The sequence below is a fragment of the Eubalaena glacialis genome, chromosome 14 (genome assembly GCF_028564815.1).
Source record: "Eubalaena glacialis isolate mEubGla1 chromosome 14, mEubGla1.1.hap2.+ XY, whole genome shotgun sequence".
Classification (NCBI taxonomy): domain Eukaryota; kingdom Metazoa; phylum Chordata; class Mammalia; order Artiodactyla; family Balaenidae; genus Eubalaena; species Eubalaena glacialis.
In genome coordinates this window covers 86,091,873-86,106,870 of record NC_083729.1, presented here as the reverse complement: position 1 = coordinate 86,106,870, position 14,998 = coordinate 86,091,873, and the positions used below count along the sequence as shown (strand labels likewise).

General features: G+C 36.5%; 1 protein-coding gene across 2 annotated transcripts in view; it reads left to right on the top strand.

Annotated features, from left to right (window-relative positions):
• MGAT4A (alpha-1,3-mannosyl-glycoprotein 4-beta-N-acetylglucosaminyltransferase A) overlaps positions 1-14,998 on the top strand; it is a 111,291-nt gene that overhangs the window by 59,975 nt on the left and 36,318 nt on the right. For both annotated transcript variants that reach the window (XM_061210478.1, XM_061210477.1), the window contains exon 5: positions 7,097-7,230. In XM_061210478.1, the coding sequence (XP_061066461.1) occupies positions 7,097-7,230 (134 nt within the window). The remainder of the gene's footprint in view (positions 1-7,096; positions 7,231-14,998) is intronic.

Here is a 14,998-nt window from a genome sequence, read left to right as displayed (position 1 = left end):
ACAACCCACAGAGTTACATTAAAAATCTTTCAGCAATGGTTCTTAACATTTTTAGAGTAATAGAACCCTTTGGCTATCTTAGGAAAGTTATCAACCTTCTACTTAGAAAAATACACATAGAAGAAGTAATTTTGTATGTAATTTCTGGGGTTTTGTGGAGCCCTAAAACCTATCTAGGCACTTTATATTAAGAACTTCAGTTTTTTAGATCAGAGAAAAGCATTTTTTGCTAAGAATTGTGTTCTTCAGCAGTCAGGCTGATTAAGGATCAGCACTCAGACCAGCTAAGCCTTCCTAAGGGTAAGGAGGGAGAATTGTGCTGGAGACGGCTACTGACCTGCTCAGGAGAGGGGTTGGAATTCTCATGTCCAGAACAAAAAACTCCCATCCACACCACGTCCAGATGCTCCCACAGATTTACAGAGGCAGGCTCCAGTAAACAGACACAGCAACTACAGATGGGTAAAGGGCCATCTTATACAACTAGGGTTCCCAAACACTTAAGAAGACCAACATCATGAATGACTCAATGACTTGTAGAGCACACAGAATATAAAAATAAAACATAAAATATTTTCAGAGGGATGAGAAAGGACAACTCATAAGTGACTATTATAAAAGGATCAGTTAGAAATCTTTGTGTTTTTATGTCAATAATTATATTTAATTTTCCATATAAATAGGTCTGATAAGCAGCTGAAGATCGAATTAGTGATCAGAAAGATTGAGCTGTGTAGTTCGTCCAGAATGCAACATAAAGGGCACAAAGAATTGGGATAGACAAACATTCTAACATCTACCTAATAGGAATTTCAGAAGGAGAGAACAGAGTGAAGGGGAGAAATAATCAAACGAATAATAGAAGAAAATTTCTTTGAGTTGAAGAAACACACATGTCTTCAGATGAAGGGTCCATTCTGAGCAGGATGGCTGAGAAAAGACCCTCCACAGGTTACCTACCAAAATGGCATTACTGATTAGTAGAGGACAGCAGGTAGTTCTTGAAGTATTTGCTGAAGTTAAAAAAAAAAATCCATGGGCACTTTTGTGTGCTTTGTTACACAAAATTGGACATGATTCCTAGTCTTGTGAGCTTCATTCTACTAAAGGAGAATGCATTAGTCAATTAATCAATTATATAAATAATTGTACAGTTACAACATTAGTGATATAAAGGATGATTTGAGAGTGAATAGAAGGGCCATTAATTAAGGAGTTTAGGGAAGTCTTGACCTGAGATCAGAGGAATAAGTAGTTTACTGGTAAATATGGGTGTATTAGTTTCCTGTTGCTGCTGTGTAGCACCTTACCACAAACCCAGTGACTCGAGACAATATGAACTTATTATCTTACAGTTTTGGAGGTCAAAAGTCCTAAAATCAGTGTGTCAACAGGGGCATGTTCTTTCTGGAAGCTCTAGGGGAGAGTCCATTTCCTTGCCTTTTCCAGCTCCTAGGGGCCACCTACATTCTTTAGTTTGTGGCCCCTTCTTTCATCTTCAGAGCATAGCATCTTCAAATCTCCCTCTGACTCTGACCCTCTTGCTTCATTGTCACATCTTCTCTCACTCTGACTCTCCTGCCTTCCTCTCCTAAGGACCCTTGTGAGTACATTGGGCTCGCTTGGATAAGCCAGGACAGTCTTCCATCTCAAGAGCCTTAATCACATCTGCAGAGTCATTTTGGCATATAAGGTAATATAGTCACAAGTTCCAGGAATTAGGGTTTTGGCATCTTTGAGGGGTCATTATGCTGTCTCCCACATGGGAGAAAAGAGTATTTCAGAAAAGGAGAAGAGCAGCACAAAAGCCTTGTGATGGAAGGGATCATGGAATATTCTAGAAAATGAAAGAAGGCCACTGTCATTGATGTGTAGATTGAGGGGAAGCATGAAGCAAGATGAGACTAGAGATGTGTCAGGGCAAGACAAGGCAGGGCTTTGCAGGCCATTTATAGGATTTGGGCTTTCCTCCTAAGAGCAGAAAGAAGCCAGTGAAGGGTTTTAAGCAGGACTTAGTAAGGATGACTGTATATGATTTAAATTGTGCAGGGATCACATTTGCTGCAATGGGAAAAATGAGGATGTGTGAAGAAGAACAGATGGAAAGGACCCGATGAGAGGCTGTTGCAGTGATCCACTTGAGAGAGGATAAGCTTGGACTAGGGTGTACTGATGGTAGAGATGAAAAGAAGAATTGGATTTAGAGTCGTTTGCAATGCATGGGGACATGCGTGGGAGGACATAGTGAGGGACTGGCTTTGTGGACTGAGGTAGAGGGAGTGGTCAAGGATAAGTCCTAGCCTTCTGAATCGTGTAACTGGACGGATGGTGAGTGCTTTTTTTTTTTTTTAAATTGAAACACCTGATCCTTGGGTCATTTGCATTCTTAATTAATTAATTAATTTATTTTTGGCTGTGTTGGGTCTTTGCCTCTGTGCGAGGGCGTTCTCTAGTTGTGGCAAGCGGGGGCCACTCACTATCGCGGCCTCTCTTGTTGCGGAGCACAGGCTCCAGACGCGCAGGCTCAGCAGTTGTGGCTCACGGGCACAGTTGCTCCGCGGCATGTGGGATCCTCCCAGACCAGGGCTCGAACCCGTGTCCCCTGCATTGGCAGGCGGATTCTCAACCACTGCGCCACCAGGGAAGCCCGGTGAGTGCTTTTCATTGAGATGGGGACAACAGAAAATGATTTGCAGAATTGGTTTGCAAGAGAGGATCATCAATTAAATTTGGATATGTTAAGTTAGGAGGTGATCTTGAGTTATTGTAGTGGAAGATAGGCAGTGGGATATAGTTCTGGAACTCAAAAGAGACATCTGAATTAGATTTAATTTTATGAGTCATCATTTGCAAGTGACTGGTTGTTGAGGATACAGAGATGGATGAAGTCACCTAGGGCCCAAGACTTAGCCTTCAAGGTTCTCTAGCCGTTCATTTCAGGAAAGAGAAAGGTGAAGATGGAGACAGAGAGGGTGCAACTAAGCAGCAGGAGAAAAAAAATTGCCATAGGACATAAGGGAAGAAATGAGGAATAATTGATTAAAACCATAAGGAAGCATGATAGGCTAAAATATTTGACTAGCAATAAATATTTAAAAAGGAAAGTAATTTAGTTTTAACTGGAGGTAGACTGAGGAATTGAAGATCAAGAATGCCAGATTAAGATTGTTCCTAAATTTTTCTTGATTTTAAAGGAAATAAGTACTAGAATTTGAAAACTTCCTGGGAAAGTTGAAAAAAACTGATACAACAGATGATAGCTCTGTCAGATTATAAACTCCATGAGGCAGTGGCCTTACCTTTCTGATGACTGTGTTTTAGATTGTCTAGTGCATAACAGATGTATTACAGATGCACAATTAATACTTGAATAGGAAGTATTGGACAGTGAATCAGTGAAACACAGTACTCTGTCCAGCCCTTGGGCTCTGTTTCTGTTTGGATCCTCAGTCCACCTTGCTCCTTCTTAAAGGATGTCGTGGCCCCATTGTTTATGTTGCTGACATTTTTTCTTCTGAACTCTGACCCCTTAGAATACATTCATTTTCTACATTATAAACCATAGAAGAACAATTGTATCAAACAGGACAGGCTGGGTTATGAGGTGGTAACTAACAACCCCCAAATCTCAGGAATTTAAGTAATTTAAGGTTTATTTATTTATTTATTTCTGCTAAAGTACACATTCATCAGGGTTAGCAGGGAGCCTTGTACATCACTGACCACTCAAGAGATCCAGGCTGATGGAGCATTTGCCGTATTGAATGTTCCTGGTGGCTCTACTGAGCAGGAAGGATTTCACACTGCAGTTACATGTGTTCAGCAGTGAGTTATACATGGGGGTGACTCATTGTCTGTTACTAGTCACATCCCCTCCCCCCAGCTCCCCAACCTAAGGGGACCTTACAACATGCCCAGAAGGCAGGAAAAGCTGTCTTTTTTGGTGGTATTTTGTGAATTACCCCTAGCATGGATACTCTAATTCTGTAGATTTAGCCGAAATTAGTACTTTCCTTTTTAGTGCTTTTGGAGTCCTTGAGTGCCTTGGTTTAAACTAAAGAATTTAAATTTCAGCTCCAAAACAGTCTATTTGGGAGAAGTGGCTTCTTCTCTAAACATGCCATCTAAACTTAAAACAGAAACAGAACAACCTAAGACTGGTAGGGAATAGAGAATTTGCATTATTACTTTATGCCATTTTTCTTTGCATACGCTAGAGTCAGCATGGATTTTGCTTTTTCTGTGAACAAAGTTTTTGAACTTCATATGCGTTAACATTTCATAGAAATGCTTCATAGCATAGTTTATACTCTTAATGTATATTCTAAATATTTTAAAATTCTGAGGTAGATTAAAGTATATGGAAATCTGCTTCCGGGGTTACTCATCCTGTCTTTAGGCATCTCAGGGTAACATGGTCAAAACAGAAATCTTGATTGGGAGCCCTTTCCCCCTCAGGTGTGTTATTCTCAGTAAAAGATCCCATGTCCACTTACTCAGGTCATCCTTGACCCTCCCCTTCCCTTATCTCTGCCAGCCATAAGCCCCATTGGTGAGGGTCTCCACAGTGGATCCCAGATCTGCTCACTCATCTCCAACTTCAAACATCCTAATTCAAACCACCATCTTTTCCTTAAATTACTGCAGTAACTTCCTAACTGATCTCTCCAAAATACTTTTATACTCGTTAACACTTTTATGTCTCTGTTCTCCGTAAAATTTGGTCATCTTTTAAAATTACAAATTGGGTGTTGTCACTCCCCTGCTTACAACCTTACAATGGCTTTCTCTTGCCCTCAGAATTAAAACTAAATTTAAGGGTATATGTGATCAGATCCCTAACTAATTCCTCTGAATCTAGGCTGATTCTGCTTTAGAGACATTCTATTCTTGCTATTGCTTGACTGTTCAGATCATCCTCTCTTCAGCGCCTAGCTGTTTCCTCATCTTCTTTCTCTTTTCTTTCTCATCATTAAGTACCAGCTCAGTTGATATCAGAGAGTCTTTCCATGACTGCACTATCTGTAGAGGTACTTCCTCTTCCCCCTCCCCACCCACTCTTTCTAATATTGCCATGTTTTAATTCATATACTACATATCACCCTCTAAAATTATTTATCTTTTTCCCTCTTGTAGAATGTAAGAAAGGTCCCATGACGGCAGGGACCTTATCTATGCTGTTATATTCCTAACACCTCAAATAATGCCTTGCATTTAATAAGTGTTCAATGCATATGTTCAGAACAAATATAGCAAATCTTTTTTTTGAGCCCTTGAAAACTCTTCATCCCAAAATGGAAGAGAGGAATGTGGTATGGAAACTTGGGGGACTCCCTTAAGCTATTTGGACCTTAGAACTGCAGAATCATGGTGGTAGAATCATGGATCCATGATCTTTACACTTCCTTCTAGCTTTAGAATTCTGTGACCTCTAAGTGTTTTGTAGTATCTCCAATAAATTGTTACATAATTAAGACTTAATTTTAACTTTTGCAAAATACTTTTCTACTGATCTGTAACACTTAGGATACTAAGACTTTTTTATTTTATGTTTTTATTTTTAAAATTTTTTGGCCACGCTGCGCAGCATGCGGGATCTTAGTTCCCTGACCAGGGGTTGAACCCGTGCCTCGTGCAGTGGAAGCACGGAGTCTCAACCACTGTACCACCAGGGAAGTCCCTAAGACTTTTAAAGATATTACATTTAAAAACTAACTGTGAAGTACTCTAATATAACATATGTGTTCCTAAATATTACTGTGCTATGCAAAATTGTGCAATAAAAGATAAATGGGGTTAGGATCACAACACTCAAAAGCTTTGTCAGTTACACATAAAGAAAAGATAAGCTAATGAAAGCAGTGGCACAATTTTGCACGTATTAAATGATGGAGAAATGCATAAATACTACAATAAGTATGGTATTCTACCTTGAAAAAGACTTGAGGTTTGCTTGTTAAAGTGGGCTTCAGAAGGACTGCAGCTTGGAACCTTTTTGTGAAGTGGTACAAAGCGGATTGACTGAAATCTGGCAGAAAGTTGTAACACCAGGTGTAGATAGCTGTGGTTCACAGCATGCAGTGAACTGAGGCAGCTGTGCATTTTGGGTATTTCTACATGGCTTGGTTCAGTATTCTGAACCAAGTATTCAAATGGGTACCGTTTTCTTTGTTCACCTAGTGAGTGTTTGTCCCAGGGGAGAAATTGCATAAAAGCAAATGTGAAATTGACTTCATGCTCAAATTGTTCTCTAATGTATTAATCATGTAGGAACAATTTGCATTTCAAAACAAGCATTATAGTAGAAGTGACTGTAATTTTAGACTTAAAAAAAGTTGCATGAATAGTACACAGTTTCCGTATACCTCACCCAGTTTCCGTAAATGTTCACACCTTGTATAGCTATTGAACAATGATCAAAACCAGGAAATTAACATTGATGCTATGCTGTTAACCTTAGATCTTAGAGTTTGTCATTTTATTATTATTATTATTATTTAATTATTCTGTTCCAGGATCTAACTCAGGATCCCATATTTCATGTAATTGTCATGTTCCCTTAGTCTTCTCCAGTCGGGGACAGTTCCTCATCCTTTCTCTGTCTTTCTTGATCTTTGGGGAGTGTCCCCCTAATTTGGATTTGTCTGACATTTCTTCATGGTTAGATTGAGGTTATGAATTTGGGAAGAAAACCATAGAAGTGATGTTGTGTCCTCCTTAGGACATCTTATACATGACATGTGAGACTTTAATTTTTAAGATGTGTTTAATGTTTGTAAGTTTTAGTTGTAAAATAAAATCTGTTGTTTATACTTTACCATCGTTCATTTTTAACGTGTGGTTTAATGTCTTTCATCTTTATCAGTTCTTTGACATTATTTCTTTTCTTATGGAGAAGCCATGTGGAAAAGAATTACTGTATAATAGGTGTGCCCCATATTCTTTGATTATTTTTCTTTCTTTCAATGTAGTATATTTTGATCCCCCAATTATTTCTATCAATTTGAGAGGGTATAATACTTGTAAAACAATGGTGTTTTTCTGCATTGTCTTTGCAAAATCTCTTAATATAATTACTATCATTATTTTGTTTCAGTTTCAATAGTAATGGGAGTTCCCACAGTGAAGAGAGAAGTTAAATCTTACCTCATAGAAACTCTTCATTCCCTTATTGATAATCTGTATCCTGAAGAGAAGTTGGACTGTGTTATAGTAGTCTTCATAGGAGAGGTAATTATTTAATTGTTGCTCTTTTTTTACCACATATAATCTTTAAGAGTTGAAACCATATTTTGAATAATGCTTTTATAAACCTTTTTTATAAATGTGATGAGTAAAGGTTAGGTAGTATATTCCATCTGATAGTTAAATGTAAGTTTAACTTGTATTTGCCTTAACTTCTCTTGTGCAGTTACAATCCAGGAATGGTAATATCTTGTTAATAGGATAATATTATATTCATAGATCTTTATGAACAGTGAGTCCCCATTTCTGGCTCTAGGACCTGAATTTGGAGATTTGCATTGATGTTCTTTGGGAGTTTTGAAACCTGAGAAAGATTTAGTGTAGGCTGGGGTTTTATCATCTCTTTATTCTCTCTACCCCTTCTCTGTACTCCCAAGATGCAGCCACATTATTATTTAAAAAGTCAAATATCATGTTAATGATAATTATTATATTGCTTATATTTTAGTCTCCTCAAAAGATATGGGGAAAGAATAAATCTTGAGGAGGTTTTTTTTAATGATGAAAAAGCACCCTAGAGTAAATATTTCCTTAATTATTATATAGAATTTCAGAATGTGAGAAGATTTATAACCTCATCTGGTTCTGGCCCACTGATTCCCAACTTTTCAGTGTTTCCTGTCTTTTTTTTTTTTTAATGAAACATCCTCCATGTAGATATAACTACTATTGCTATTCTGAAATACATATATCTTAAGAAATTTTTCCTATGGCTGTATACATATATATAAATGGAACTGTTCTGTATATTTCTTAATATCATGGACATTTTCCCATGGTAAAGTGAATAGCTATCACACCATCATTGTTATGGCTATATTACATTCCATTGTACGGTTTTATCATACTTTATTTAATTTCTGATTGACGGACTGATTGAGACTGTTTCCACACTTTTGCTATTCTTTTCAGCATTGTATTGAACATTACTGTAAATAAATGGTTGTGCACTTGTCTGGTTACTGATGTGGGATCAATTCCTAAAAGTGGAATTGCTGGGTAGCGTCCACATACATTAAATGTTCACACCTGGGCAAGATGCTCTGCAGAAGTTGAGCCATTAATACCCTTTTTCCAGCAGTCTGCGAGGGAGCTTGGTTCCCTGTCCCCATGCTCTGTGAGATATATTAGTCTTTAAATTTATTTTGGCCAACTTGATGGGTAAAAATAATATATTGCTTTTGTTTAATTTGGATTTGTTTACTGAATGGGATTAAATGTTGGTTTATATATATTTTGACCATTTGTATTTATACTTATTTTTATAGCCTTTGCTCATTTTTTTAATTTGTAATTTTTTATTTGTAAGAAATTTTCATATATTGGAGGAATTAACTCTTTGACATTAACTCTTTAATTAACTCTTGTTCAGTTTGTTTTTTGCATGAACTTCGTTTATGATGTTTTGTTTGTTGTAGACATTTTACATTTTAAGTAATCAGATTTGTCAGTCACATATTGTATGTCAGTAGAAATTGGTACTGCCTCTTTGGAAAGCAGTTTGGCAATAGCTGTTAAAATGTCAAGTTTCCTCTGTGACCCAACATTCTGCTTCTAAAAATCGATCCAATCAAAACATTTGCAAGTATGTAAATATATTCCAGCACGTGACACATTTATACAGCTCCTAATGTGCATTGATAAAATAAATAGAGAAAATGGTCTTGTGGAATAGACTCGAAACTATTTGTAGCAGATACCTTGAGAGTTGAGATTTTGGGGAGATACCATACAGTTTTGTAAAATTACAACTTTTTTGCAATGAGCGTGTATTGATTTTTATAAGAAAAAAAGCCTTAAAATTTAAAAACTACAAAATGAAAAATCCTCCTTATGCACTTGAAAAATAGTATTCAGAGATTAGCTGCATGAAGATTCAAGACCCTCTTGCTGTAGCTGTTTCTCTGATCATTCAGATGTAATAACGCTGGGTTTGGAGTCACGTGACCTGTGTTCAGGGTCTGGATTCTGCCACTTGAGCAGGTCGTTTTCTCATTCAGCCTCAGTTTGTTCATGTCTAAAAGGGGAATAGTGCCATTGAGCCTTGTGAGCTCAGCACTGCTGCAGGGAGATGCAGTGAGATCTTGCATGGAGAGACGCTGTAAACTGAAAATGCGGCCCAGGGGTCAGCAGTGTTCTGATCTCGGAGGACTTCTCTCCTGAACTGCAGTGTTTGTATATGTGTCTATATAGAATTTCAATATTTGAAAGAAAATCTATTCTGAACAGAAGAATTAGTTTACAGAATTCATTGCATTGCCTTTAGGCAATCTAAAATTATTAATCACCACATTTGGTTCTACGTTTGATTAGGAGTTTTCACCGAAGTGTCTGGTAGCCTGGGGCTCATTTAACACTAGTCCCAAGTGCCTGTTCTGTGGCTTTGACCGTGATCTACGTGTGGGGTGGTTCCTAATCTAGATCTCTAGCCTCTTCCCGAGTCTCTATTTCCAACTGCCTACTTGGTAACATTATTTGAAGTATTTCATGGGCAGCTCTTAATCTGTCCATAACTAAATTAGTCTTTCCCCAAACTGCTTCTCTTCCAGGTTTCCCGTCTGTTTATTAAAGGCTCTTTACATCATAGTGTTAGTAGGTCTGGGCTGTAGTCATTCTGCTCTCAGCTCATTGAATAGACCTTGGATGTTCTCAGTTCTGTTTGTGTTATTCCTCAGCCCGAAACATTGCCTCTTCCTTTCTCTTTCTTATTCCTCCTTCGGGCCCCAGCTCATCCCTTTTATGAAGCTCTCCCCACTCTCCCACTTGAAATTAATCTAGAGTAAATAGGCCAAAGTAATTTATCTTTTGCAAATATTTTCAGCTTTTATAAAAGTATGAATTACCTCAGGTCCACTTTAACATGTGAGAAGAAAATTAAGAATGAAAAAACTGGACAAGAATACACATAGACAATAAAGGAGATCATAGTCTCTTCATTCTTGTTTGAGTTTCTGTTCTTTGTATTTTTTTTTTTTTTTCTTTGAAGGAAGAACCATAAGATGCCCCTCAGGGAGGAGAGGAGAGAGACAGAAAAGTAATTATTTGCTGTGTTTCTAGTTCTTTGCTCCTCTGTGATAATTTTTCCTTTAGGGGTCCATTGGTCTTATATGATGAGACATTTACAGAACATTCAAGGTTTTGAACAGTTGGCTGTTGATGCATTATTTAAAGTTCACTGACTGTATTCTGGAATTACAGGAGGAATGGAGAGGAATGAATTCCACCTGCTCTGAAGGATCCATGAGATAATCCAAGTGTGGTGTTCATATTTTAAGATTGTATCATTCTTGTGTTTACTTTTACTTAGAATATAATGATTATTTTTGTATCCTAATGATCCTTGGTTGTCTGTATGCCTCCTTATTTTTTATGTTATATATTTGATTATTAATTTATAATATTTCTTCTTATTTTATATAATTATTTCTATTATTTCTGTCATGATCATTTCTGATAGAATGTTTTCCTACAGTGTACTCTGAATTTTACCAAAAATAGTTTTTTCTGTCCCATTCTTGTATCTGGAGAATTCCCCATTTTATGAAGCTTGGTGGGAAGAAGTGTCTTCCTCTCACTATGGAAACTAAAAATGCCAGATATTTGCTTAACCAGTTTTCAGGCATGTGACCTGGGCTCAGCCATGTGGGTATTCCTTTCCTGGACTTTGAATGGAGCTTCACTGTTTTCAGATGACACAGAAAACCCCCTCTAAAACAGATTGTTAGAAATAATAGGGAAGTTTATCAAGGTGGCTGGATACAGGATCAGTTTATATTTCTGTACGCCAGCAGAAATATATTTTCTAAGGAAGCAGGGATTGTGGACAGTCCATTCTGGTGATAGTGGTGGTGGTGTCGTCTCCAGGGGCCACAGGGGCAGTGTCCAGAGCATCGAGGACTGATGGTGAGGGCTTTGCAGGCTGTGGCATTAGGAGCATTCTCTGATTTTTGGCTGTGGTCCAGGGTTATTTCTGCCACCTTCCTAGCCTGCTTCCTCAGCCTAACTGGTTCTGTAAGTTCTAGCCAATCATTTTTCAGTAAATTGCTTTTCTGACTATTCTGTGTGAGTCAGTTTCTGTTGGTTGCAACTGAGATCCTGACCGATACAGGTTGTATCTTCAAAAATACCTGAATTGCTATATAACCGCCACAGACAATCAACATGGAGGCACAAGGGTAGATGGCTAAATACTATTCGAAGTGAAAGAAAGAGACGAAATGAGTTTTTGAAGTGGGTTTCAGCCAGAATTTTGCCTAAACCGTAACACCCAGATTATGTTGATGATAACCACAAAGATTGCTGGGAATTTGGAAGAAGAACTTGAGATAGCCTATCTTTCATATCATTCTATGTATTCACATTATTTCTGCAGTTTGCCTAGAAACAATCCAAAGGCCATATTTAATTTTTAAGTTCCTAAATGATAGAATTCAAGTGGAGATTCTATAATGAAATAACAAATTCATCACGTTGGAAAAACACCTAGAAGTAGTCTCTGAAAAACTGAGTTTAGAGAATTTCTGGCTTCTTGGAGGGTTTAGTATTTGGCATGAGAACAGCTTTCCTTTTTATTCACTTTTAGGTTTTACTGTTGTACATATTCTAGTTTGTGTTTTACAGTCAGAGTGCCAGAGGCCTTTACTATGCCGTCTTTAAATTCTTTGGTTTAAATTGGGTTAACAGTACTAGTTGGTTAGCAGGCCTATGGGCAGGATTTGCAGAGCAGGTACATTTGTAAGTGAATACAGAAATTGAATAACCAGAGAGAATTGATCAAATTGCTGTGGAGTTTTTATTTTTTATTTTTATTTATTGTTATGTATTTTATTTACAAGGGAAAATTATTTCCCACTTATTTAATTTTTTGGATAGGTAATAGGATCACATGGTTTAAAAATTATAAATGTGTGTGTTGTATACCTTGAAAAGTCTCTCCTCCAAGGCTGTCCCCTCACCTGTTAATGGTGGTTGTACCCATTCAGCGATATTTAATGGGTATATGTGTGGATATATTTTTTTTCTCCTCATTTCTACATAGATGGTATAATACTAACTTTTCATATTGGAACATTAAGAGCTACTTAGATTTCTTGTCAATTTTGATAAAATATCTTCCTAGAAAGTGGTTCATTTTATCAAAGTTTTAAAATTTGCTTTATATAGAGTGGAGCAAAGTAAACTTTTGTTCTTTTTGTGGTTATTTCTCTCTGATTTCTTTGTTTATGTGTTTGTATTTGTGCGCCCTCCCCCTTTTTGATAGGTTAGCTAGTGGATCTGTTTTTATTTATTATCCCCCAAACCATCTTTTGGGTTTATTTATTATTTCCCTTTTTTTGTTTTCTAATTTATTAATGTCTGCTTTTAACATTATTAATTTTTTCTGGTTTTGTTGGTTCCATTTTATACTTTTCAAACATCTTGACCCAAATGCTAAATTGATTTATTTATTATTTGCTATTTATTTATTTCCTTTTGCTAATATAAGAACTAATATAAATTTTCTTCTGAGTACTGTGTTAGCTATATCCCATAGGTTCTGACGTGAAGTGTTTAAATTCTTATTAGTCCATGATTTTTTTTAAATTGAAGTATAGTTTATTTACAGTATTATAGTTTCAGGTATACAACATAGTGATTCAATATTTTTATAGATTATACTCCATTTAAAGTTATTATAAAATATTGGTTACATTCCTTGTGCTGTTCATTATATCCTTGTAGCTTATTTATTTTATACATAGTATTGATAGTTTGTACCTCTTAATCCCCTACCCCTACCTTGCCCTGTCCATGATTTTGGTTTGTGTTTCCTCTTTGACCAAGGAGATGATCAAGAGAGTTTTTAAACTTTCTTATTGGTAGGGGCTTTTTGTTTTCTGGATTGGTTATTTATTTTTTGAGAAAGTTTCACATTCATTTTTTAAAACTATTTTGAAATCATTTTTGACTTACAAGAAAATTGCAAAAGTTGTACAGAGTTCCCAAATACCCTTCAGCCAATCTCCCCAAATGCTAGCATCTTACATGACCATAATGTAATTATCGACAGCAGGAAATTAACATAGAAACTATATTATTAACTAATCAACACACCTTATTTAGATTTCTCCAAATATCCCACTAATGTCCTTTTATGACCTTGACACTTTTGAAGAACACTGGTTATTTTGTGGCATGTCATTCAGTTTGGGATTGTTTGATATTTCTTTACGATTAAATTCAAGTTGTACATTTTTAGTAAGAACACCATAGAAGTGATGTATTCTTTTTCAGAGCCTCGTGTTTAGATGATGTTGATATATCTCATTACCAGCAGTGTTAACTTTCATCACTTGATTGAGATGGCGTCTGCCAGATTTCTCTACTGTAAATATTCTCCTTTTCTGTATGTACCTCGTAGCTATCTTGTGGGGTGATACTTTGAGATCATGCAAATATCCTGTTTCTCATCATAAGTTTTTGCCAGCTAATTTAGCATCCTTGATGATTCTTGCCTGCAGTAATTACTATTGCACATTTATTGTACTATCATTACTATAATTACTATTGTACGATTTATTAATTGGAATTCAGCTGTAAGGAAGATCTATCCTTTTCCCCAATTTCATTTATTTTCTCAGTTATTTATGTCCGTGTGGAGTTGTGGATATTACTGTAAATTTTTTACTTTGTTGCTCAAATTGTCCCAAATTTGGCCATTGGGAGCTCTTTGAGTTGGCTACTCTCTCCTTTCAATATGCCCCATCATTTTTTCTTGTTTTCTAGCAATATAAGATGTTCTAGGTTTATCTTGTATTTTCCCTGCCCCTGTCCTAGAATCAACTATATCCCCAAGGAACCTGGTTCCTTTTATTGGAGAATGGTAATAGAAACCAAGGCCTGGGTTCAAGATGTGTTCCTTGTTCCCGAGGGATCACTGCTTCTGACCTTTTCAGTGGGCAGAGCTAGGAAATACATGTATTCATACATACACATGCATGCACACATATATACATCTATGTAAGTCCTGTGTGCATCCATTTGTAGGTCCAACCCAATACCACAGGGTTCATTCTAGCCTCCCCCATTCCTTAATTTTTACTCTTTTCTCCAACGGTGAGAAACTTGGTCCTCATGATTCACAATATATTTACTTACTTGCTTAATCCTAAATAAACATAAAGTACATTCTCAATTGATAACCTACTTAAACCTATTGATTAAAGTTCATTTTCTAATTTTCCTCAAGAAAGGTCCATGTGAGCAATTTTCCCTGAGGTCCTATGTGATCAAAAATGTTATCTTCTGCCTTTATATTTGCTTGGGTATAGAAACCTTCAGTTACATTTCCTTTTCTTTCTTTCTTTTCCCTTTTTTTTTTTTCCCAGAGGATGGGGGAATGGTATAGGGCTATTGCTGAAGCTAGCCAGGTGACCTTCCATCTTTCTTATTTTTTGCTGTAAGAAATCCATATTTTACCTGGTTGCCCAAAAGATTCTTTTTTTATCTTTAAAGCCTAGTGATTTTGGTATACTGTGTCTTGATTTTAACCATTGTAGATCATTTTTCCCTGGCACAGGATATGTTCTTTAGGTATAGAGTCAAGTCTTCTTTAATTTCAAGAAAGGACTTTTGAATGGTATTTTTTATTATGAAAATTTTAAGACATACAACAAGATTGAAAGAATTTTACAATAAATACCTGTTTACATCCTACCTAGATTCTACCAATGTTTTAGTATTTTCATTTATCGCATCTCTATCCATCATTAAT